The 24605-nt window shown below is 39.7% G+C and overlaps 1 protein-coding gene across 2 annotated transcripts in view; it reads left to right on the forward strand.

The window, feature by feature from the left end:
- SLC25A26 (solute carrier family 25 member 26) overlaps window positions 1-24605 on the forward strand; it is an 81109-nt gene that overhangs the window by 19968 nt on the left and 36536 nt on the right. For both annotated transcript variants that reach the window (XM_071756252.1, XM_071756253.1), the window contains one exon: window positions 280-327. In XM_071756252.1, the coding sequence (XP_071612353.1) occupies window positions 280-327 (48 nt within the window). The remainder of the gene's footprint in view (window positions 1-279; window positions 328-24605) is intronic.

The raw sequence follows: 24605 nt of genomic DNA on the forward strand, positions 1-24605 counted from the left end.
GTTTCTGTGCCTTTTTGCACATTTAATTTTTACTGAGGTGTGTTTTCTGATTATTCTGAATAATAATTCAGGGGCTAAATGATCTCTTAAATGAAGATAAAACCATATGGCATTGTAAATCATGAAATACAGTACACAGTGTTATGATCAATATACTTAACTTGCAGAAAGCTCAGATCTGACTCTCAGGGTGTAACACTTGGCTCATAATCATGGATACATTGTGATCTTTGGCAAACTAATTTCCTATAGCTGATGCTTTCTTTTGTTGGTTTACAGGGTATTCAAGGACTTTATCGGGGTTATAAGAGCACAGTATTAAGAGAGGTAAAACATTTCTTTTTCTTTTTTTTTTTTTTTTTTTAATTGATTTGTTTGCCTCACTTTGTTTTCTAACGAGTACCAAATCTAGTGTTCCTTAGAGTGCTGACAAGTGACAGAGCACTACTGTCCATTTTAGCAGGCTTGTTTTTAAAAAAATTAGGTTTTTCGTGCAGACACAACACCTTTTCTGAAATGTGGCCTCCACCATAGCTTTGTCCTTATTTTCTGGCTCACTAAATGCATGTTATTCACTCAGTTTTCATTTGGAGATGGGGAAAAAAAGGCTAGCAAATCATTTTGATTTCTCTAAGGGATTCTGAATAAATGAATAAATTTAGATCCCATTGAATACAGATTTTGCATACTAACAGGTAGATAAAACATGCTTACTACTGGGTGCTATTCTCCTTAAAATTTGTTTTGACATATGTCAGGGTAGTAATTAATTTGCAGACCATATTAATGGTGTAGTGTGTGACCCTGCTGAGATAACTTTGTTTACTCAAAATGGCAGCACTTTGTTGGAATTTAATGGGGGTCCTCTCCATTATGTATATTCATAAAAGATCCTTCAGAACTGATTTCAGTTGAAGTATTGCTTTTTGGGACAATCTGTCCAATCGAATGAGAAATAAATTATTACCAAATGAAATGTGCTTTCTCTTCAAAAAGAAACAAATCAGAGGTGATGTTTAAAAAAAACCACCAAAATCTTTGAATTTAACACTGTTAAGGCTATTGCATTTTCTGACACTAACTATTGCTTTACAATGCCTGCTCGAGTAGGAACAGCATATTGAACCTTCAGCTGGGACATTTAGCCTGACATTTAATCTTGGTATTTTCCCTTCCCTTTAAATACCCTCCTTCCTTTAAGGAAAGTCTTTATTTTCAGATAAAAATCTATATTAATTCATTATTGGACACATCCAGATAGCTGCATAGCATACATTCACTGGTATTTAATTCCATCTGACTTCTACAGAGTTTGTTTCCATGCTCTTTACTTGCACCAAATCCTTTGGTTCCAAGGAGTGGGATTTTTGGGTAGAGAGGCTTAATGCAGTAGCAGAGGCTGGGAACACTGGTGCTTTTCAGATTATTACACTGGCAAAATCATTGAGCCAGAACTTAAGGGGTTTTTTTGTTTTGTTGTTGCATCGGGTTAGAATTTTGTGTGTTACATAAAGCAGATTTCAGTGTCTGGACAGAGATCTTGCCAATTGCTTGAACTTGAAGTACAAATGAGTGGTCACAAAGGGAGTGCAATGTTGAAATCTCTAGCATAGGAGATCCTCTCAAGACAGCCTTGTTCTGCTCCATGTAATTTGCATCAGTTGCAGTGCTGCTGCTGTGCTAAGGCAAGGCAGTTGTTTCATTCTGAATATTTGATTCTCAGTCTTTTACTTTCCCCCTTATCTTCTCATCAGAATACTCTTTGTACAGATGAGTATTACAAGAGAAAGAAGATGGCTAAATATATAATGCTTTGGTATGCTTTGTTTGAGTAAACCTCAATGCTTGGAAGTTTTGGCTGTGACTTTCCACCTACCTCTTTTTTGGTGCCTCTTCCTTCACATCTCCGTTACATTTTGGTCTTTTACATCTTCCTTTGATGTTTGTTGTGCTGAACTAACCATAAAATCAAAAGGGAAGTGAGGTACAGTGCACCATTCTGTGAGTAGTAGTCATATCCTGAAAGAGGCATCCATGCTCCAGGAGGAAAGCTTTTGTGGTAAAGCACAAAGTGGGAGTATGGTTATTAGGTTGCTGAATGAAACTTTGGATAAATGGCAGGAATCAGAGGCTGTGAAATGATGAGGAATTCCCATGATGTCATTTCCAAAGCAAATCCAAGAGGGAATAGTCCTTTACTGTTGTTGCTGTGTAGGCACGGGTGTGGATACTGGATCATGCTACTGAAAAAAGTAAATGAACAGGTAATTTATTCATGTTTTCCACAGAGACAAGTTCATTGGTAACATCTCCAGCCATCTTATAACAAGGCACTATAAATCCACTAGAATTTCTTAATGGGAATGTAGTTCTGCTGCTGACACATTATATAAGCAAATGGCACCAGATTTTTAATTCCTGCATAGTTCATTTTATTAGCTATGACCAAGGAGAACATCTGTTAGAATTCCATAATATTCAGTTCATGGGAAAAAGAGAGAAACCCTTAAGTTCCCACTGGAGCTTTTCCATTTCCATTAATGTCACAAGACTCTAGCAGATGTCTTGAAGGACTTGGTTATGAACAGGGGGACGACACAAAGGAAAAGGAAGTGCCTTGTCCTGTTCCCCTGTGTACAATAGCATGGAGAGTTACTTCACTCTCCTCATGTCTGTGTGCAGGTGGCAGCTTTGCACAACCTGTGCCATGGTTAATTGCAGTGTCCTGTCTGTCATGAATTACTGTAGTTTGGAAGAACTGAGTGGGTGTTCTATGTGGTTTTAATCTCATTTGTCACTTCTTAAAAACATTGCAGATGGACTGGGCCCTAGCCCAGAATTAGATTCAAAAAGAGCTAAAATGAGTATTAAGCTCTTCCTTAAAGACAAAGGGGGTGAAGGGCTACTGGTGCTTTATAATTCACAGATTGCTTGAAAAGAGACTTGAAAATCACTTTCAAATGTCCGTCTTTGGGGAGCAGGTAGCCCAGAATAAGCTTTGTCTTCTGATTGCCTGCTAGACTTTTCTGAGGCTGTTCAGGCTCTCTATTTGTGGTGGGCTCTGTTCAGGTAGAGGTGGCAATGATGCTTTACTTGACAGTGGTGTTGCAGAAGTTGTTTTAAGGGCTCTGGATTTAAAAGAAAACTACTGGCAAATCTCAACCTGCTCTTATGCAGAATGGTGTGGATCTTGCTTTCAGTGAGCTAGCCCAGCCATCACTTCTGGGAGCCCTGGTTTTTTTTGGTTTTTTTTAAATTAGTACAGTTGTGGGTGGTTTTTCCTGGTTTTGCTGTATTGTTTGGTGGGTTTTTTTTTGTTTTTTTGGTGGTGTTTTTTTTTTTTTTTTTCAGTGACTACAAGTCGTAGCTCTTATTTGATAAAGTGAGGTCTTGGGAGGGAGTATGTTGTTCATGTTGGAGAGGAGGACAGCTAGTTGTAAGTATCCTGTTGCACTAATGAGTGGCTGCAGTGTGACAAACAGGCACCAAATTCAGGCTTTTCTCCATCTCAGAAAGTCAAGTAGTAAGAATTTCTCTTGAGGTACTGTTTGTACACAGCAGAACTGGCATCCAGTTAGAATGTGCTTATTCAAAGGATATGGAAGTTGTGCAGTGCAGGAGGTTAAGAAGGAGCTAGCAGAAAAACTACCCACTCCTCCCCCATTAAATGACTTACTACCTGGAGAAAAACTACCTGGAGGAGAGAATTTAAAACAACTGGCAGGAAAATAAGCCTTAAGAACACACCTGCTGCATTTTCTTAAATTTAAAAGGTCAGTGAACAAAGGATGCTGAGAAGGGTTTGTATAAAAATGTGAAAGCCAGCTGACAGATATTAAAACACTGCTGACTGAAGGAGGCAGGGGATCTCCAAGGGCTGAGCTCAATAGGGAAACATTCTGCAAACAGGAGTGTAGTTTGTTTATCCACTAGAGGTAGTTTTGCATGCTTTTCTTTTGTTAGGACAGCTTTATATAAATATCCTGTTCTCCTGGCTGTTAGACCTTTTTTAAGTTTATCTCTTGCTGTAGGACAAAGAATGTTATTAATACATTCTTTTACTTGCACAATTAAAACTTTGATCTTCTATCATTCTGTGTGTATTGCAGAGCAGATGCTGATAGAAATAGGCAAACAGGACACTATCTTAATACAATATTTTGAAAAGTAAACATCCTCCTTAATGAAATATGTGCAGTATTTGTCTTTTGTTACCTTCTGGAAAATTGAGCTGGCTGTCTTTTATTCTGCAATTCTAGACAGGTTAGGTTTAACCAGGGATTTGCCAGGCAGGGTCAGTAACACTGAAGTTTTTTACTTGTGCTGAGTAACCAGGACTTCTTTGGCTTGGTTGTTTACAGACAGAAAAGCAACAGTCTTATGAAAGATGTAGGAACTGTAAAATGGGTGTAGGAACTGTAAAACTACCTAGTCTCTGTCACATGGAAAATTGTGCAAAAATTGTGATGTGATCAATGTGAGGACAGCTGAAAAAGAAGTCTCTGCTTCCCTAACCTCATCCCTTAGCCTACTTTCAAAAGCCTCTGAAATTTTATCAGTGCTCTGGTACACTGGTATCCTAGATATCCATATTCAAAGGGTTTTAATTTTGGAAGGTTGTGTAAGGGTTATCAGCTTCAGTCATTGTAGCTGGACAGCACGACAGTGAAGTCAGGGGGAGCTACTACATATCTTAATGGGATTATCCAGTTGTGCCTACATCAGTCAGGTGAGACTGGCATTAACACTTGTGTCTCTTTAAAAGCAAAAGGAAAGAATAAAAAATTATATTTTTGGCTGAGTGATGGCTTTAAGTTTAAATTCCACAGCTCCCTTCCACTTAAGGGCAAGTGTCTTGTCTAAATTCTTTCTGTAGCCCTCAGTAGGAGCCATGTTTTCCTGTTTTACCAAGTCTTGCAGTAGTTCTGCTGATGGCTGAAGGGTTGCTGGGCTGCATCTATGGTGCATTTGTGGGTGAAGCAATTTCTGTGCTGAGGCAGGTAACATTCAACCTTAGAGATGTGTGTGTGGTGCATCTGTTTATATGAAATTTGTCTACAGAGACATATGGGTATATTTATGTGTAAGATATGGTGGGGTTTTTAACAATACCTTGTCAAGAGTCTTGTGTTCTCTGAAGCAACTGGTCTTAGAAATGTGTGTTTGGTCTGCAACAACGAGCAATTTAGCAATTTTCTAAAAGTACAGGACTGTCTTTCGAGGATGAAATTCTTGCCTGAAGTAGACCAGAATGTGATTTTTACAGTGGAATACTTCAACGGGCAGAATCACCCTGCTGTCAGTATTAATAGCAATTATCTGCTTTCCATACTTGGGCTGCTGGTTTCTCTACATCTGCCAAAAAACAGAAGCACAGTTAAAGGAGTTGACAATCTGAGATCAAAAGCTTTTTCCCCAAAATTCCTTGTATGACGTTATCTCAGCCATCGCTTCTGCTTTAACACAAAGACCCAAGTGTCAGCTCTGGTGAAGAGAAAATGTGTTTCTGGACCTGAGGGCATAAAGAGAGTTCTGGAGAGCAGGGCTGGCATGGGACCAGGAGTTCAGGCTGCTTTCTGCCTGCCCTTGAACTTGGCAGGGACTGAGACCCTTTGGAAGTCTCCAGCCACAAACGGAGTCGGGGCTGGCATCTCACTCGCTCTTCTACCAGAAAGATGATGTTTTCATTTTCTGTAGATTATTGAAATAGTTCAGTAGGAGGGAGGTCTGAGGGCATTGACACATGAACTCTAGTGATGTGTTTGGGACAGTCCCCTTCTTTCTGCTGAGAATTTAGCACCTCAGTAGTTTAAATCAGAGTAATACAAAGCTGCTTTGATCTGGAGTTCAAAGGGCCTGACACACACTTGGCTAAGAAAGAGACCTCTAGCAATGGGGTGAGCAGGCAGTTGGGGTTTCCTCTTAAATCATCTTAGCATTGAGCCTAGGGATCTGTTATCCATATCCTCTATGCAAAAAATCAGGTCTGTAATATCTATAATAATGTGGTTGTCAGTGGTGCTGGTTTTGTTGGGAGCCATAGCACTTCAGTTACCATTTGTGCAGATTTTCAGAGATGTAATTTTCAGTGATCTTTCATCTGGAGGTACAACAGCAGAATTGGAGGGAGGTAGCTAAAGAATGTAGAAGAAAAACTGGTTTTTAATATATACTACTGCAGCTGAAACTGTGCCTCCATTTGACCATAAATAATTCAATCCAACCCTGACATGTCAGGAGATTTTTTAATATATAGATATATATGCATAGAATACTTGCTCTGTTACTTGTTTACATTATAGGTTTTTATAAATAAGTATTGTGCATCCACTGAAAGCTGTGAAGCTGCAAAGTTGAATCTGAAACCTAAAGGTGGGAAACAGAAACCAGATTTGTGGTGGAGAACTTGTGTAATTAATCACAGTGATAATGATTGGAAGCATGGCCAGATAGGCACCTGGGGAGAGTCTGCCACAACAACAGGTCTTGGAAGTGCTTAATATACAAATTATTTGTCAGTTTTTCAAAGACTAACTTAGTATTTTGCAGGCAAAAATAATAAATTCCAGTGTTTTGAGTGTAGGAGAAGTAAAATCAAAAAAGAAAATACTAAAAGTCACAACCTAGTTTCAGAGTATTTTCAGGGCCTTTTAGCTAACAAAAAATAACTTTCCAAACTGGTTTAAAGGAAAATTTTGGGGAGTGCACTGGCAAATCAACCTGTATAGTAAACACCCCTTTCCACCAGTTAAGGGGAAATAAGTTAATTTGGGGTATGTTAATTTTCCTTCTATTTAAAAAACAAAACGCACCAAACAAAAAACCCGGAGCACGTTGCTGTTTCTCCTCTCTTCTTGCTGTGGAGATACCAACTTGAGTGCTACGAACCATCTTACACTAGAGGGCACACAATGCTTGCAATTGCTGCAGTACCAGTCCAAGGAAATGCCTAGAGTGAGGGATCTCATTTTAGGATGACCTGTGGATCTTGGAATTAACTCTGCTTTCATCCTGCCTCTCAGTTCAGTCACAAAGGTAACAAAATCTGAAATGTCTCCAGAGTCGCCTAAAATTAATAACTAGTTCCACCAAATTGCCTAGAACTAACTTGTGTGAGTAGATTGAGGGAGATTTAGTTTGGGGATTCTGTTATAGATTCTCAGTTTTTTAACTGAGTTTTTAATTTGATATGAATTGATTAAAAGAACACTCCCCATGTGTTCTTGCCCAGTGGAATAATGTCTGAGATCAAGAAGAGAAAGTAGGTTGTATGATCATGACACATTACTGCATTCATACTGAGACTTCATAGGTTATGTACTAAGCTATTTTCAATTTTATTTTTGCATTTATTTTGCTAGTTTATTTATTTAGATTTTATTTTGCTAGGACTCTGCATGTTTTAGTTACCTGGGTGGGGTTTTTTTGTTTTGTGTTTTGTGGTTTTTGTTTTTTTTTAACAAACAAACAGTAAGATTTATAAACTTCATGATGATCCCCAGGTGGTATAGACCTGAGTTTGAGAATCTTTTGTCACTGTGTGCCTACGTAGTTAGAAATCCATGTGGGGAATGGAAAAGGAAAGGTGGGTGGTCATGTGATTTTCATTATTTTTATAGAAACACAGGCAAAGCAGGCCTGGTGTGTATATTTCAGATGGAAGCAGTGATATTAAACCAGGCTCTTATCTCACTTTTATTTTTCTGTTAATTTAATAGAAGCCAATAAAGCGTAAGCTCTGCAATTTGTCTTTTTTTATGCTGTGAAAATTGTGTTCTTGCTTTTCAAAGCCAACAGGTCTAACTACAATAAAGTAGAGCTTTGCCTGAATGTTTTGGCATCATGCTGTAGATACAGCAGTGCTGGATCACTCTGCCAGATCTGCCTATCCCAGACTTGAATTTTTCCCACTTAAAAGCTGCTTGTGTTTTACTATACCTGACATGGATAAATTTGTCATGTGTAAACTGAGGCCTCTCCATCCTCTTTCAGACAGAACAAACCCCCCAGAAAGAGAGAAACTTAACCCAGGATGCCTCTGCTTTCCATGGGAGAACTTCTAGTACATTGTATTTGTATTTGGCAATGTATGGTCTCTTAACTTAAAAAAGAGCAAATGAAGAGGTATCCATACACATCAGAATAAATAATATGCTTGTACCTCAGTGGGAGGTTATCTACTCTATTCTTGCTTTTGCTGATACAAAATCCTGAAGTGCAGGAAAACATCACAGGAGCTTTATGAAATCTTAGACCCTGATGAACTGAGCTGAATCTTGTCTTGCTGACTTTAAGTGCACTGAATGCCAATTAAAGCAAAATTTGGCTCAGTATAATAATTTTGCCACTGGCTACATACCTCACAAGTTTTGAGTGGATCTTTTTTCTCCCCTTTTTTTCCAAGCCTCCCAGCATTTTGCCTTCTGGCCTGTACAGCTGTGCTGTGAGTATACTTGCTATTTCTGGAAGTGACCCATGTGGTTGGGTCAGTTTGTTTTAGCCCTGCTCCTTGTTGCTGAAGCAGAATAGCACATTTCTCCCAACTGCATGAAAGCCAGGATAGACAATCTTGATAAATATGATTAATGAGCCTCTTTGCTCTGCAGCTGAAGGCTTCCTGAGGCCTGTGTCAATGGGGCTACAGCTCCCCAAACCAACCTTTACTTAAAAATATATCTTGGGTTCAACTACATTGTGAAATGTATTTTTATTCAAAGCTTTTGCTATAGGAAAGTCTTTGCAATTGACGTATGGTAATAAGAGTATTGGCAGGAAAAGCAATTCCTAGATCTGAGGGAGTTTAGATTTTTTTCTGTGCTTACCTAGAAGTTGGTAGGGACTGGAGTTATGTCTGGGGTCAGTGTTTTATTCCTTGCCCTCATCAGCAGGATAGTTACTGGGATAGGAGATGGTAGCAAGTGACGGCACCTTTGAGTTCATTATAACCTGTCAGTACATGAAATATATTTGTAGGTTATGCTTGTTTCCAGTAATGTGACTTAAATGTGGTTTTCATAGAACTTGACAAAAAATACCTTCTGTTATCACTCTTATCAAAAGGAAAACCAAATGAAATATGTTACTTTGAAAAATGCTGTCCAGGGATTCCAGCAGTTACGTGACTGCTGCTGCAGAAATACAATTAAAGAATCCCAGGGGAAAGCACCCCACGTTGGTGTGAGTGATAATAAAATTGTGGCTGGCATCAAGGAACATTCAGCTTGCACCTCTCTGTTAATAATAAACACTCATATTCATGGGGGTGCTCTGTGAATTCTCCTTAAAATTCAGAGGCCAGACTTTGCCCTGCAAGAGTGAATTTCTGCTGCATCCCAGGCTGAATCCATCTGGCTTTCCTGGTGACTGCTGTGCAGTTGTAATTGCAGGACCCCATCAGCATTCCCAGCAATTCCGTACAAGTCTTAATAGCAAATAATCCTCTTGAAGTTTTTCTCCCCTCCACTGCAATCAAAGAGGAGCTTTGTTAAGGCATTAACTAACAAATTAGCTGCTAAATACTCGTAATAACCTATTTGCTGTAGATTGCTTTTTAATTATAACCTAAGCTGTGTGAGCCTTGAAATCACTTCTTTGGCAAGCCAATGTTTGTGGTCATTTCTAACCACTGTAACTAAGGCAAAAAAGTAACTTTTTGAAGTCCTTATTGATACACTTGTATATTCCTGCCTGCAGAAATACTTGGTTTCTTTAAACTATTATTAGTATTTTAACTTAAATGTATTGAGCTGTGTTGTGAAACTGTTTTGATTTTACTTCCATTACAATATATATCCATTATATTTTTAAATAGCATAGATATTTTTCCACTTAATTGTTACAAGAAATCCTGTGGGGAAGGAGAACTTAACCACTTCATCTGTATTGGTTAGTGCAAATTATTTTGCCAATCTGTGTCTCAGCAAAAATAAATGATGTTTGGCCTCTGGAAGGAAGGGGTATTTTTTTTTTATTTTTTTTTTTTGTATTCAGTGTTTTCTCTCCCCAGATTTCAATAAAGTCTGCACATCTTCTAATCTATCATTCTGCTTCCCCTCAAACCTGACTTTTTTATAAGGGAGCACAGCCATCAAAATTGGCAAGCGTTAAGCTTGATAATTAGTTCAATATAGTGACCAATTCTGTGAATTGTGAGTTCAAAGCAACATATGGACATGGGTGAAATCAGATTTTGGCATTTCTCACTTAGATTGTTTCAGGACACTGCTGGAGCTTCTTTGATCTGTAAATAACAACTGCAGTTCAGTGCCTTACTTAAAATACATCAAACACGTTCATGACTTTTGCTTTTACATATAGACCTCACTCTTGTTACAGTTTTGAGGCAGATTAATAAAGTTATTCATGTTTTGGAATTTCACAGACAGCAACCAAAGATAGCTCTTCTCATTCTTTGTATTTTAAGAGAAGCAGCAAGCATTTCTCTGTCTTAATGTGCACCCCAGACTACAGCAGCAGATGCTTTATGAAGTCCAAAGCAAGTCCTGTCCCTGGTGCAGTTCCCTGCAACCTGATGGCACTGGGTGCCTTTCTTTTCTCTTTCAGCAGGATACTAGTGAACTAAAGGTTTATTTGCACTGTACCACTCACTAACTTCAGTAACTCCATTCCTGTAGCTTAGACATAGCAGCCTTTTTCCTAGTTCTGAATTTTGCAGTGGTTTGAGCTGTGTTGTGCCAGCTAGCAGCCAGTAGCTAGAGATAACCAGCCAGCTTCCTTAAGGATATACCCAGGTGCTGACCTAGTTCAGTAGGAAACATTGCCTTTCAGTAATTTAAATGCCCTACCTCTGGGCTTATCAGTTAGTTATGAAAGGGCTGTATCATTTCTTGGTAGCAAAGGAATGTGGGGAATTACAGCTTCTCAGTGTGTTACCATCAACTTTCCAGCTGGGTAACTCTACTGCATCTAATTTAGGCTCCCAGTGTTTTCCTTAAAATAGTTCACTGTTCAGCAGCAGTGCAATGGTTTTTTTTTTTCCTCCTGCATAGTGTAATTACCTGAGTTCTATGCAAATGCTTAGGGGGTTTTCATAGTGCTTTAGAGTCTCCTGAGATAAAGTTCTTGTCCTATAAAACCCCTAATATACAGCTTTGTACTCGGTGATAATTCATTGCAACCTTCCATGCCCCTTCAGCCCCCCCAACCCGTAAGCTTGAAACTGAGATGAAAACCAGGCTGCTTCTCTAGCAGCCCTGTCCCTCTTCTGTTTGTAGTCCCTTGCCAGATGCTTCGCACTTGGAGCACTTATGTGGGTGGCAGATGTGAAAGCAAGCAAGGTAGACTTGTTGTGTCCCATCCATGACAGAACATGGTTCCACCCATATTCTGTCCAGTTCAATATCTTGTCTCTCCTTGGGGCAAGTTGTGAAATCCTCAAAGAAGTGAGGAGGTAGGAAAGGTGCCCTGCTGTGTTTCAGGCTCACAGCTGGCAGCTGTTAAAAGGCAGGCATTCAACCTCCCTACAGTGAGTCCTTGTTCCTACCAGCACCCCAGCAAAAATTACAGTAGAAGTAGGTACTTAAATCCTAAACTTTTGTGTTAACCCTTTTAAATGGATGCAGCTGGCTCAGAGATTTCTTACACCAATAACTTCCATTTTTTGGGGGGGGGGGCAGCATATATTTATTATTTGGGAAAACAAATTATCCTTCCTGCCTATTCCTCATTTATCTTTCCCTTCAAGACTCTCTCTGAAGCAACCTTTCTGTATTCTGCCTTGCAAAGCTTCATCTTACACAGATAAACTTACAGCCTTTGTGGGCCAAATCTTGCTCCCATCAGTATTTTCCTTCTGACATCTGTCTCAGCAAAACTGTGAGCCAAAAAGTTGGGGCACAGCCCAAGACTCTGTGTCTCCCAGACCTGTGTGGCAGAGGCTTCTCTAGGGTGACTGCATGATGGTCTCTCAACTTTACTGCAGTCTTTTGAACACTTCAGTTTGTTGCCTGAAAATAATTGCCAGAAGAACAACTGATAAAGGTATGGGCAGAGAAGGGTGTTTCAGAAAGAGAAATTCGTGCCCTGAGAATTCTCTGCAGCTTTGGAACAACTTTATCCCACACCTCCTGTGCTTGGCAGAGGATTTCACATCCACGTTGGGGGTGGACAAAGTTGTACCCAAGGAAAGATCCCTGAGGCAGGTAAAGTGTGACAAAAGAGAAAGGGCTCATATCAGAATTCAGCTGGAGCTGCTATAAAAAAGTCAACAAGAGCAGAGGACAAGCAAAACCTGGGAAGTGGGAACAGTGAGAACACTTGAGTTATAGTGAAAGGAATTTGTGCTTTTAGTGCTGTGTAAGGTCTTGTGTTTCATTCCTGATTTGGTGAAAACCTGACAATGGGAGGAAGAGTTTTTAACTGATTTTGTGCTTTCTTATCTCTGCTCTCTATTGATGTCTCTTTGAGAGCAATGCAGTTGCTCCCGGACTTTTGGGGGTTCTTGTCAGTGCTCTGGCTGCCTCTAAGGCCTTGTGTTTTGCAGAGGGAACACCCTGAAGAAAGGAAATGGGTAGCACATGAAATTTTCAACATGAGAAATGTTTCTGGATGCTTTCAGTATGGTTATTTTTTCTTAGCAGTTCTAAAGGCCTTTGGTTTCTTTAGTGGCTTTTAAAAAGAGAATGCCACTGCAGGGACCATCTGTCTGTGTTTTTAATTCTTTTGGAAGTTTTGATAGACTGCATTTTCTAAGAGCAATGATTCAGTGGAATTTTACTCTGTAGCTTTAGCTGAAGTAGTTGGTATCGCTGAGCTACTTTATTTTGCTCAGCTGGTTGTTTAAGGTGAAAACTTTGGCTTGGCTGGTTGGAAGAGATGGGCTCAGAACTGACAAATAGGGAATGATGAAGAGCAAAATGGCAATGAGGGCTGCTCTGAGAAGGCTGCCTCTGGGAGACCTTTGGGAATGAATCTCAGCAGGATTTGTTTTGTGAACTAATAGATGAAATTTATGGGATTTGGTAGGATTGGATTCTGAAGAACATTGTTTGATTGCCTCTAGTATTTGTATTAAAACTGTATCCCCCAAGATTGTTTTATTTATTCTATTTATTCCTTTTCTCCCCAATTTATTTACCCCTTTTGATGGTCTGAAAACATTTCATGTTTTTCATGAGTGTTAATACTTAAAGTAATGAGTAGGAATTTTGTTTTGGATGCATGGCTCCATCACCAACGCTCTCTATTTTTATTTCACTTTGCTTGTAAGTCTCCATGCTCGTTTAATCTGTTCATTTGGAAATTTAGCTGGTTGAGAGATGCTTATCCTGAATATTTAATAGCACTAAGCATCATTTTGAGAACATGTAGTTTCTGAAAAAAGTGCAATTAGAAGCTCAGCCCAGGAATTCCTGTGGCAGGTCAGGCACTTCTGGCCTCGACTGTTATTGACTGGAAGAAGAATAAAGCTCACTCTGCCTCTACAAATCACTGAGCATTCCCTTCCCTGATGTTATGATACATGTCATACGCTCTGTTGAGAGACAATATGAATGTGCCTGGTAGATAAATATTCTCTGGATAAACTTGGATATTACTGTGTCTTCTTGCTGTGCCTTTTATGATCCACGTCTTTCAGGCTGATGTCAATAGAAGTGTGGATTCATCTGAGCACCATGGAAAAAATGTGAGAAGTGAATTAAATGCTGTGGTGGAGTTTCAAACACCAGCCAACAACAGAGCCCTGATGTTTTTGTTTTCATTCCTGTATTTTTTAGGGCCTTTTTCATGATCTTTAGTGCTTGATCTGGAATTTTAGGAGGGCTTTTGAATGGTGTCTGTATATGGTGACGGAGAGCAAGCTCACTGCCCAGGTATTCCAAATACCTGTAAGGTATTATAAATGAGGGAAACCAACAATTTGGAAGAAATAGTTAAAAATAAATGTTTGGGGTTGGCAAAGCATGGGGAGAGATTTTCATTCAAGACACTACGAGGCAGTGCCATGTTCAGAGTGGTGAAAGGCAAGATGCAAAAGATGTAAAGTTTTTTGTTTTGCTCTAATATCTGAGTCAATGTTGCAGGGATCCCCAGGTCAGGTGAACATAAATTGTGCTGTTGCAATTTATCTGTCCAGTATCTTAACCTCTGACTCATCCCAGCAGTGGCACAGCACTACAAATATAGTCTTCAAGGGAGGATGGACAAATTTCTTAAGCAATTGGACACAAACAAAACCTTCAAAATCAGTCAAGAATACCTCTTTGTTCCATTGCTCCGTCCCCCCTCATGCCCTGGGATGGTATTTATTGCAGCTAATGCTAGAAAAATGCAGTCTGTCCATTTGAGTTTTGTGCTCAGAGTGACTAAAGTATTTTTTCTCATATTCTCATATTTCTCATGTTCACCTCATGCTTAGTTCTGTCCTTTTAAAAATTTCTGTACCATGAAGTGTGATACCTCTCAGCTAAGCATAGGAATGTCAGTAGTTTGACAAACTAACCTCTTTTGTTAATTTATTTCAACAGAAGAGAATGCAAAGAAAGGGATGCAAATTCTTCACAGTTCTAGGAGTTTACAAATGAAGTATCTCAGGCCACAGGAATCCTGTGTATTACTAAGGGACCTGAAAAGAATGATGTGTCCTCACCTGTGATTTCATTATCCTCTCGTGCTTTCTCCAAAATTACCAGATTTACAGAGCTCCCACTAACAGTGGAGGAGCTTAGTACTTCCAAAAGCAAATAAGCTTGCTTAAGTGGCTTAGCTCTTGAAATATTAAGTATATTATTTGAAAAAATGTGTGTAAGGAAGCTATTCCCTTTGCTAAATTTCCTTTCTCCAGAATTTCCCCCCAGTTTTAATTAAAAAAGGGAGCAGAGCTGAGTAATGTTGGTAGGAAGAAGCCAACTCAAGGATCCAGTATGAATTTTACGCTTAGCAGGTAGCTGGAAGGTCTTCCCTGGATTATGGGGCAGAGACTGAAGCATGGGGCCACTTGCTGAGGTTAATGTTTGATGCCTCAGTCCCCTTGGAAATGATGATCTTGAAATGGGATGACATAGAACAACCCAAGTATTTATTTTCCCAAGTTCCATGAATTGCTAACAGAGAGTACTTTTACTGTAACAAAATACTGTGTGTTTAAAGAGAATTCCTTCTTTCTGAGGAAGAATGTGACCTTGATTGAATTATTTCTATTTTTAATCAACTTTAAGGTCCCTGGAACTTCTAAACTTCTCAGCAGCTGTTCCTCAGATGTCTGGTGGCCTCTTGGCCTCACGAATTTCCCCATCTCCTTGGGAGGACTAAGGACTGAACACATCCTAAACAGCCAGAAATAATCTTTAGTTGCTAGGAAAGACTAAGTGGTGTCCTGAGCTTGGGACAGGGTCCTGTAAATGGTCTTTATGAAGCTTTATGTTGGAGAACCCTGTTAAAGAGCACTTCAGCTTTAATATTTGTACATGTTTCTGCAAACACTGGATGTTCTCTCTGCTTCTAATCTTCTGTGCATTGTGTTTCCTTTGGGAGCAGAATACAAGCAGAATATCTTAGGCTCTTGCTTTACCCTCTAATGCAGCACCCCAGCCCAGAAATCCTTGGGGTTTAAGGAGTTTCAGCATTTATTTGCTGTGGCTTTTTGGTTTTTGTTGTTTTACCTGTGTTTTGGGTGGTTCTGTTTTCTATAGGTCGTTCTGAAAGGTGGTTTAGCTTTATGCATTCTGCTTTCCCTGGATGTTCACCTAGGATTATCACTCAGGTATTAAAAATAAGGAATATGTTTTGGTACAAAATGTCCTCAGACTTCATCAGCACAGATGTCTTTTCAGTAGTTGTTTTGGATGGTTTGTAATTAACCAAACCATAATACAGGCCTGAGGGACCATTTTCCTTTTCCTGGAGGAGATGAGACTTTAATTGAAAATTTAGTTATGGAATTTTCTTTCTATGAGCAGAATTCCATAGTTTATTATAGTGGAATTCCTGAAATAGCAAAAAACCAAACAAAAAAAAGGCCTATAAGGGGGGTTCAGAGAATGAAAGTCAAGATATTATGGTGCTGTAAGTGCATTGGGTTGTACTGGCTCCTACTATTTTTGATTTATTTTCAATTAATATTATGCATACCAGATAACACTTAAAGAAACTTGAATGAGCTTAGAAATCTTTTTCTTTTGAGATGTCTGGTACTTTGCTGATTTTAAGCTTTAGCACTGGTAATCTGGTTTTATGCAAACCTATCTATGTTTTTTCTACCATTGGTGGTCTTATTTCTGACTGCAAGCAGGACTTTTTAATACTGTCAAAGGTGTTGCTGTTAATTAAATTTATAGTGCAGCTTAAGAACAGTTCAGAGAGCATAAAGCTCCCAATGTGTTTTAGTTCTATTTGAAAATGGATACTCAGGCTATGGTTTGGATCAGAGACAGTAAAATTGGATATCATTTTGTGACCCTGAAGCTTTTCTGTTCAACCACATCTGAACATTCCACAAAACAGGAATGAAAAAGATTTTTGTACAAGTGTGTTTAGAAATATTTTTGGATAGTAAAGAAAATAATAAAATACAAAACTGTTGGCATTTCTGTTTTAAGAGCTGTTGTGTTCTCCAAGCTCCTGTTAACTTAAGAATGAACTTCTTGAATGAGATGTTTGCAGGGTCAGGCTATTTCCAGGCACCTAGGTGGAAGATATCCTGGTTTCTTTACTGCATGAAGCATGTTGAATTAACAGGAAATTATCAGCACCTTTTTCTTGCCTTCTTGTATTTTTCTGTGAGAATAATCAGGAGATAAAAGGTGATTTCTGTTGCCTAACAGAACTGATCAAATGGTCCTTTGACAGTGAAGAAAATACTCCATTAGAAAATCCTAATGACCAAAAATATTTTGCAGGTCTTGGAAACTGAAGTATCATGAATATGGGCACAGTGCAGGTGCCACAGCTTGACTGAACTTTTGATCCAGGATGCAGATGTACCTTTGGACAAAAGAATGTGGAGCTGAGCATTGCTCCCTTTTGAGCATGAGCTTTACCCCAATATATTCTTTCATGCCTGAGCTTACACTGGCAGAAACCCTTTTGGATTACCAGTGCCTATAAAGAGCAGATAGTATCTTCTGGATGTGTTTTAATATGATAAAGTCTCAAGCATAGATTGAGGCTGTGCATATTTTAAACCTATTGTGTCTGTAAAGCATTTCATTGTTACCTGTGCTTTGAAGTACTTCCGATACTTAATATGTCTACAGACATCCCATAAATTCTTATTCACCCCACCTGCCTCCTTCTGCTAAATTCCTGCTGTTGCAGGGAGAGCTCTGATAAATTTTATAATTTCCCTATAAGGTTCTTCCCTTCAAAGATACAGATTTTTCTTATGGAAAAAGCTTTGTTCCTGTTCAGAAACCACCCAAGGAGGTGGTGGATTCTCCATCCCTGGATGTTTTTAAAAAGAGACTGATGTGGCACTCAGTGCCATGGTCTGGGAACCACAGTGGCAGTGGATTAAGGTTGGATCTGATGATCTCAGAGGTCCTTTCCAACCCTGATGATTCTGTGATTGTCATATGTCTGCAGCTTAGCAGTGTTGCAGGTGGGGTGGGAATGAAAAGCACTTCCTAAAGCAATACAAAGCAGCAAATGTAGTTTCCTATTGTGCCAAAAGTTTGGTCAAAAAAAAAAAACCCAAGTTTTGTATATACTTATTATTTTTGGTACTAAATCAGCCTCATTCCCTAGTTCTGAAATGTTTGCAGTAATCATTTTGATGGTTACTGCTTTGTTTGTTACATGCTTGCTCATCTTGTCACCTTCCCTCCGCCCCTCTCCTCTACCTTTCTAACCATCCAAGAGAAGTATCAGAAATCTTAGTCATAGAATAACCAAGGTTGGAAAAGACCTCCAAGATCATCAGGTCCACCAGTCATAAGAACCTGGCTGGGCTTCCTTTGCTTTGCCTCTTCAGGAATCAGCTATGTGGTATGAGGTGTTTTTTACATATGAGGCTGTCTGAAATTACAGCTTCTTTTTTCTGAAAGAGGGTGTTTACTGCCTCATTAATACCAGTGAGAGGTCCTACTTTATAGCCCTACATTAAGAAGAGAAAGATGGAAACTTAAGTGGAAAACTGAGGTCTGGGATTTTCATTAGTGCTTCTGAGTGTTGCTGTCTTCATAAAGCTACAGGTAAACCAGTGATTGTGTGAGAAATGTGGGCCCCTTATCTGGACAGGTGGTTTGTAGAGATTTACATTTATCATCTTCCTTGTCTTTCTTCAGAAATTACCTCTTTCTGAAACTTTCTAATAGACAGCTGTTTCATCAGAGTTGACTTTGAGAGGTCTCCTCTCAAACTGCCTGGACCACCTCATCATTTAATGGTTTAATTTTATCCTGAAGCATTTGGGATCCACGAAACATCTCTTGTGTGTGTGTTACGTACACCCCTGTAAGAGGAAGGCTGAAAATGTTTGTGTTACAGTGTCAGTATCTGAGCTTTTACAATCCTCCTAGAGGGCTCAACAGGAAACCTGGATCTACGGACATGGCTGCTTTAGGCTTCAGAGCAGAACTGGAGATCTGCAAACTTAATGTTCCATGTGTTGCTGGGGAATAAGATCCATAGGTGATTATGTATTCTTAAGAAAATGCTTATCCACAAGTTTTTCCCTTCAGGGAATTAATGCTTCTGAAAGTAACAGTAATCATTAATGGGAAGAGGTTGTGTTCTCAAGTGGACTTCTTCATGGGTGATATCATGGCACAACTGAGCAGGCACATTATCTGTGAGTCCTTCAACCACTGCTGTAATGTTCATAGTCCATACAAATCCAATCAAAAGCAAAACCTTGCTGTTTTACTGACTCTCCTTTCAGCAAAAAGTCATCTTTAAGTTGATGACCCTCTAGTCCAATGGACAAGATGAAGGGCTACCACTTTTTCCAGATGTCAGATCCAGAAAGATCGAGTGCTTTGCCTGAGGTCATGCTCCTAACTTCCTATGCACTTGGGGAATTTTGCTCATTGCCAGACCAGTTTCAGAAATGAAAGACTATTCTACTGTCTCTCTTAGGGGGTTTTGTTGTGAACAAAGAGTTGAGCACACATGTGGCATTCTGCAAGGCACCAAAGGTTGAAGCTGTCACACTGGCTGATGTTGCTAAGAATCTACTCAGAAATTCAGTGTACACACAGGGTGACTTCTCTCCTGTTCACTTTGGTGCTCCAGAGCAACAGAGCCCTGTAGCTCAAGCTTTTGCACCACAACATGCCTCAGACTCCACAGGCTTGCACAGACTCTTAGGGTTTTGCTTGTTTCCCACAATTTTCTGCGTGTTTGTCTCTAAATGAACCATGAAATGATTCAGTGCCCACATGTGGTTTTAATAACAAACGTATGCGGGCAAAGGAGAAAATGCAGAATGTTCAACTGGAAGTTTCCTGCATAAGACGTGGGTTAAAATTGAAGTAGGTTTGTAGTAGTGTTTGTCAGAGTTGGTTAATTACTTTTGGGTTATATGACATTTTAGATGAGGCTTCTCTCTATAACCTTATAACAACTGCTGAGTGGTGAAAGGCACCATACTTAATCAAGGGCAGATTTGGAGCAATAAGCTCCAGTTTGATCTTCACTAGGATCTGATGTTTTTCTGGGAAGTTTGTGTTGTTGTTGGGTTTTGGATGTTACTGGTTGTGCTGCTGCAGTTAGGGTTTTTTTGGTGTTTGGTTGGGTTTTTTTGAGAGTGGAAGAAAGTGCAGCAAGTAGCTTTGTGATCTTGTTTTATCTGAGAGTTACGTCATGGGCTTACACTTCCCTACTGGAGCATCACACTAGGCATCTGCATCTTGAGAACTACAACTGCTGTAGATGAACTCTGGCTTCAAAGTCCAGAATAATCCCTCCCTTTACCACATCTCCTCATCTTTGCAAAATGCTTCTGAAAAGATTTTGTGCCTTTTATTATTATTTTGTTAGAGAGCTTTAAGTTCTCTGATTCTTTCCTCCCACCTCAGACGTGTTCAGCACTGATTTTCCTTCTTCCATGCATACTGCAGGGAGATTGTGACATCTCACTATCCCAAAATCAGAAGAAGAAATCTGTTGCTGTTAGATGCATCTCTCTTAGTTTATTCTGCCACCTTTATTTTCTTTTGCTCCCAGACTTGAGGGGTTAATGCTGGTTTAGACTTTACCATCTCTTTCTAACAATCTGGGTTAAGCTTGCTGACAAAGTACACGGTGAGAATTGCCTTTGGCAGTCTTTGAGTCTGATGTCCTTGTGTGTGAAAGGGAGGAAAAGCATTGAAAAAGCCACAGGGAGGGAAAAATGATAAATAAAGACAAGTACTTGGAAATTTTCTGCGAAGGAGAAAAGAAAAATTTGTTCCTCTGCCCATGATGAGAAGGTGAAAAGTAATGACTTAAATTGCTCTGGGGAACCATCCAACAAAGCAGCACCTGAGCTGATCAGCTGTGCAGTCCATCCATCAGGAGGGGCTGTTTAATTGGTTAGACAAACATCTTGGGAACAGGCCCTGCCCTTGGTCAATGGCTTTGGAACTCATTTTCTCCATAGTATTGTAAATTCCCAGGAAAGGCAGGTGTAGTTATAAGAGAAGGGGAACAAGAACTGGAAGAGAGCTGTTCTTGTGACAGCAGTGCTTTGGGTGTTGTGTAGAATAAGAAACTTCAGTACATCCTGTGGATAAAATCAGCCTGTAAAATTTGTTAAATTCTGTGTTTTTCTACTTGTGTTACTGGAAGAATTGTTTCCCTGTGGAGATTTTTTTTTTGGTACCTAAATGGTGTGTCAGAGTGGTGCCTGAGCTTGGTGCATAGGTGTGTATGAACTGTGCTGTGTTGTTTATCTCACTGTGATCTTTGGGCAAATTTGAATTCAAAGAGGAGTTACAAGTCACAAGTATAAGATCTTTGTGCTGTGCTGTCAAGAGTGTGGGTCTGCTGGAAGCTCTGGTCCATGTAGAAGACCAAAATGACAACAGGAAACTGGTAAAATGTGCTATAAATTCTGGTACCTTTCTAACTCACATATAACTTACACAAAGCATTTTTGGCCCAGAAATTTGAAACAAGTCATCCAAGCATATAAGCAGGAAAAGGCCAAGCAGTCTGTGTTTTGGGAGTAAAGATGATTTTTAGGAGTCCACTGAGGTAGAGGGAAGAGCAGTGCCCCGTGGCTGCTTGTTGTAGCTTTCTGCCTCAGTGTGGAAGTGGACCCAACCTCAGGCAGTTTATGGGACTTCTGACAAGGGCTAAAGCATTGAGGCAAATATTTGCATGTTCTAGAGGGGAAATGGACTTCTCTGAAGCAGAAACATCCCAAGGTGCTGTAGATCATAACACCTGTATGCAGTTATTTTATCTCTGGGCTCATCGGGTTTCAGGAACAGAGCCATATCTTAAAGGAGCTGTCACAGCAATCCTTGTTTGCCTCCAAGGTGTCTCCTGAAGTGCTCCTGCAGGTAATTAATCACCTAATAAAATACAGTCCTTGACAGCAGGTGGAATTTGGAAATTAATTTGCACCCCTTAAATGAGGCTTCTAAAACTATAATTATCATGAAAGGAAGAAACGAGCTGTGTCAGGTGTAAAAATGATTTATTTATCAAGAATAAACTGTCACCAAAGTGGCACTTAAGCTTCCAGTAGCTGTGCTACTTTAAAGTGGATTAAGCAATGACATTTGCAGGTTCTGGGGCAAATCTTCAGTTGTTTGTGAAGTGTTTGGTACAAAAGGGACCTGCAACAAAATTATGGCTGCCTTTTCCATGTTCTAATGTGTGATCAGTTCTTGCTGTGCCATCATTCCCTGCTTAATGCCTTATCCCTAGAAGAGCCTCTGTCCTCCCTGGAGGACACCACAGAGCTTGTGCAGCCCATCTGGCCAGTTGGTTTTCTCATTATGTCTCCAAGTGGTGGATTTTGTGAACTGGGTGTTGGTAGATATAGAAATAGAAAGGGGAAGAAGTTTTAACTAGTTGGCTGGAGTGCATGTATTGTAAGTTACCTGGAATCAGAGGAAACAAACACATCTTATTCTCTCTTTTTTAAAAAAATGATACAGGTTTTAAAGACTCCTGAGAGATCTATTTTTGAAGGTCGTGAGCGAGTACTTTTTTAACAATCAGAGAAATGTGAGAATAGCAGCATTTTACTAGTGAATCATTTGCAAAAATATTTACTTTTGACATCGAGCAAATACCCTGGTAAAAATATGTTATGAAAGTGTCTGACCTGTGCCTGAGAGCATCTGAAGACTCATTTCAGCTATGTGGGCAAAGAGGACATGGACTTCACTGCAGCCTTCCCTGTGAAATTGCCACTAACAACTCTTCCAGTTGCTACATCTGAAATGTATTTATTGCTGACAATATAATTTGTTGCCTTTAACGCTTTATTAGTGTGCAGATTCAATATATGGAGTTTGTGGGACATGAAAGAAACTTGTGCCATTAGTACAGATTAATCTGACATTATTGGTGCATTAACTTTTGAGAAAACCCAAATGGGTTTCTATTCATTTGTGCCAGACTGACTTCAGTAATGCAGAGCTGCTGGGAAGGGCAGTGCCTGATTATATTGCCCAGGCTGCTTTGCCTGAAGTGAAGTTGACTTAAAAGGATGAGTGCTCAGCACCACTGGCTTGATTCAAAAGTCTTTTGCACACAGTGAGATTTTTTAAGTTAAAGCTCCTTGAGAAAAACTGGAGTGAGAGTGAAATAGTTTACAGTGCCCTTTTTATTTTCATTTTTGCAGTGTTGTCTCCTATACCAGAAGTGGCTATTGCTGCATCACAAATACAAACAAAACAGGCTGCCATACAAAAACCCTCACGTGCTGCTATAGGATTGGAAATGCCATATTTTAGTTATGGAAACCAACAGATTGCAAACAACTTGTGCAAAAAGTGCTTTTCGTTTAGAAGTGCAGGTTGGAATAATGCTGTGCAAAATCCTTTCAGTGTAAACTAATACCTTTCTTCTCCCTTCTTCTCCTGAGTTTCACCACAAAGTATTTTTACTGGACTGCAGAATTTTTTGGAAGCGTGCTGGAAATATTTTTCATGAAAACTGTGTGGCAAAAATTAAACACTCTGGAATGCAGCTGAAGGGGCAGTCCAACTACCCTGAGCATGTCCTGGTTTGCTTGAAATATGGTTGCCCTTTACAGGCACTCAATTCATCTTGAGGCCAATTTTAACAGAGCACTGTGCAGAAATGGCTGTTATGACATGCCCTGAACCAGCTCCAGTTCAGCTTGTGTAAATTCTACATGTGGGGTGCTTTTGGAGCTGACAGGTGGAATTTTATTGTGATTGTATTTAACTGTTCCACCACAGTAAAGGCTTTTGTCATTTATCTTACTGAGCTGCTACGTGTGGTATAGCAAAGGTATGAGTTCTTTACTTTTTGATGGGGTTTTTTTTTTTGTGTGTGTGTGTGGGTTTTTTGGTTTTTTTTTTCCCAATCAACACATCTCTTAAAGACTTGCTTAAGGTAGGACCTTCCTAGTGTTCAGCTACACTTTCCAAATAGGTGCTTACCAGCTGGGCTGTGGATTCAGGGGGTCATGTCAGGTTTTTTTCTGGGATGACTGCAGTGGGTGCACTGTGGTGGTAGAAATAGCTCATCCTTGGAACTTCAGCCAATATCCTCTGCTCCTTAGGCCATGCTCAGAGATCCAATTCCAGCATCTGAAGAGGTTTCAGCCCCCTGTTACCAGCTGCTGTCTTTAACCTGGTTTATTTGGCATGAACTGGGAGCAAAGCAGTTATGTGAGGAGCCAGACCAGTGCTTGGGAGGGACAGGGACAATAATGTGTGACAGGGCTTACAAGAAGTGCTTGGGAGCAGGAGGAAAGTGGTAACCACCTCCTCCATCCCCAGGGCTGCAGCTGGAAGGGGAAGTGTGAGCAGACAGCAGAGCTCCTTCTGGCTCAGATTCTCTTTCTTGGCCACCTGGAAATTTCCCTCAGTGTAACAGCCTGTTCTCACCATATCAACATTTTAGCTTGGATTTGGGAACCTCTTTTCCACCCCAGATGAGTCCTAGGTATAAGATACTGATATATTCACTGCAGGACATCCAAGGTCAGGTCTTTCACTGGCTTGATATCAACTGAGCTTTTAAAACTATGTGTGAATGCAGAATCAGCAAGCTGTTTCACAGGTTTCTTCACTTTTTTCCCCATATCTAAGGCCACTACCAGTATTTGGTGGTACTCTTGAAAGAAATGTGTTAATGGTATTGTATCTTTTGATTGAAAGCCACAGTTGGTTTTGGTTCATGTATTAATTCCACAGATCTTGGTTACTCTTTCTGAAGTGGTTTATTAGTACTTGTGCTGAGATAAAAATTGTGTTTTAAGTGAAGAAAGCAATCTGGCACAAATGAGAAAATCCCAGGGGAGATAAATGACAAATGGCATTAAAATGCCTTGAGATTGAAACATTATGGGAATTGTAATGTATAGCTGCTAATCTTATTAGAAAAAGTCCTGGTTTAAGTCACCTGGATATATTATATGCTGCTAACACCAGTCTGTTCCTTTTCAGCCCAAAAGATTATTAACATTACAGTGGAAAAGGCATTTGCTTTGAGGTCAGCTCATTCTTTTTATT

This window comes from Heliangelus exortis, chromosome 12 (genome assembly GCF_036169615.1).
Source record: "Heliangelus exortis chromosome 12, bHelExo1.hap1, whole genome shotgun sequence".
NCBI lineage: Eukaryota > Metazoa > Chordata > Aves > Apodiformes > Trochilidae > Heliangelus > Heliangelus exortis.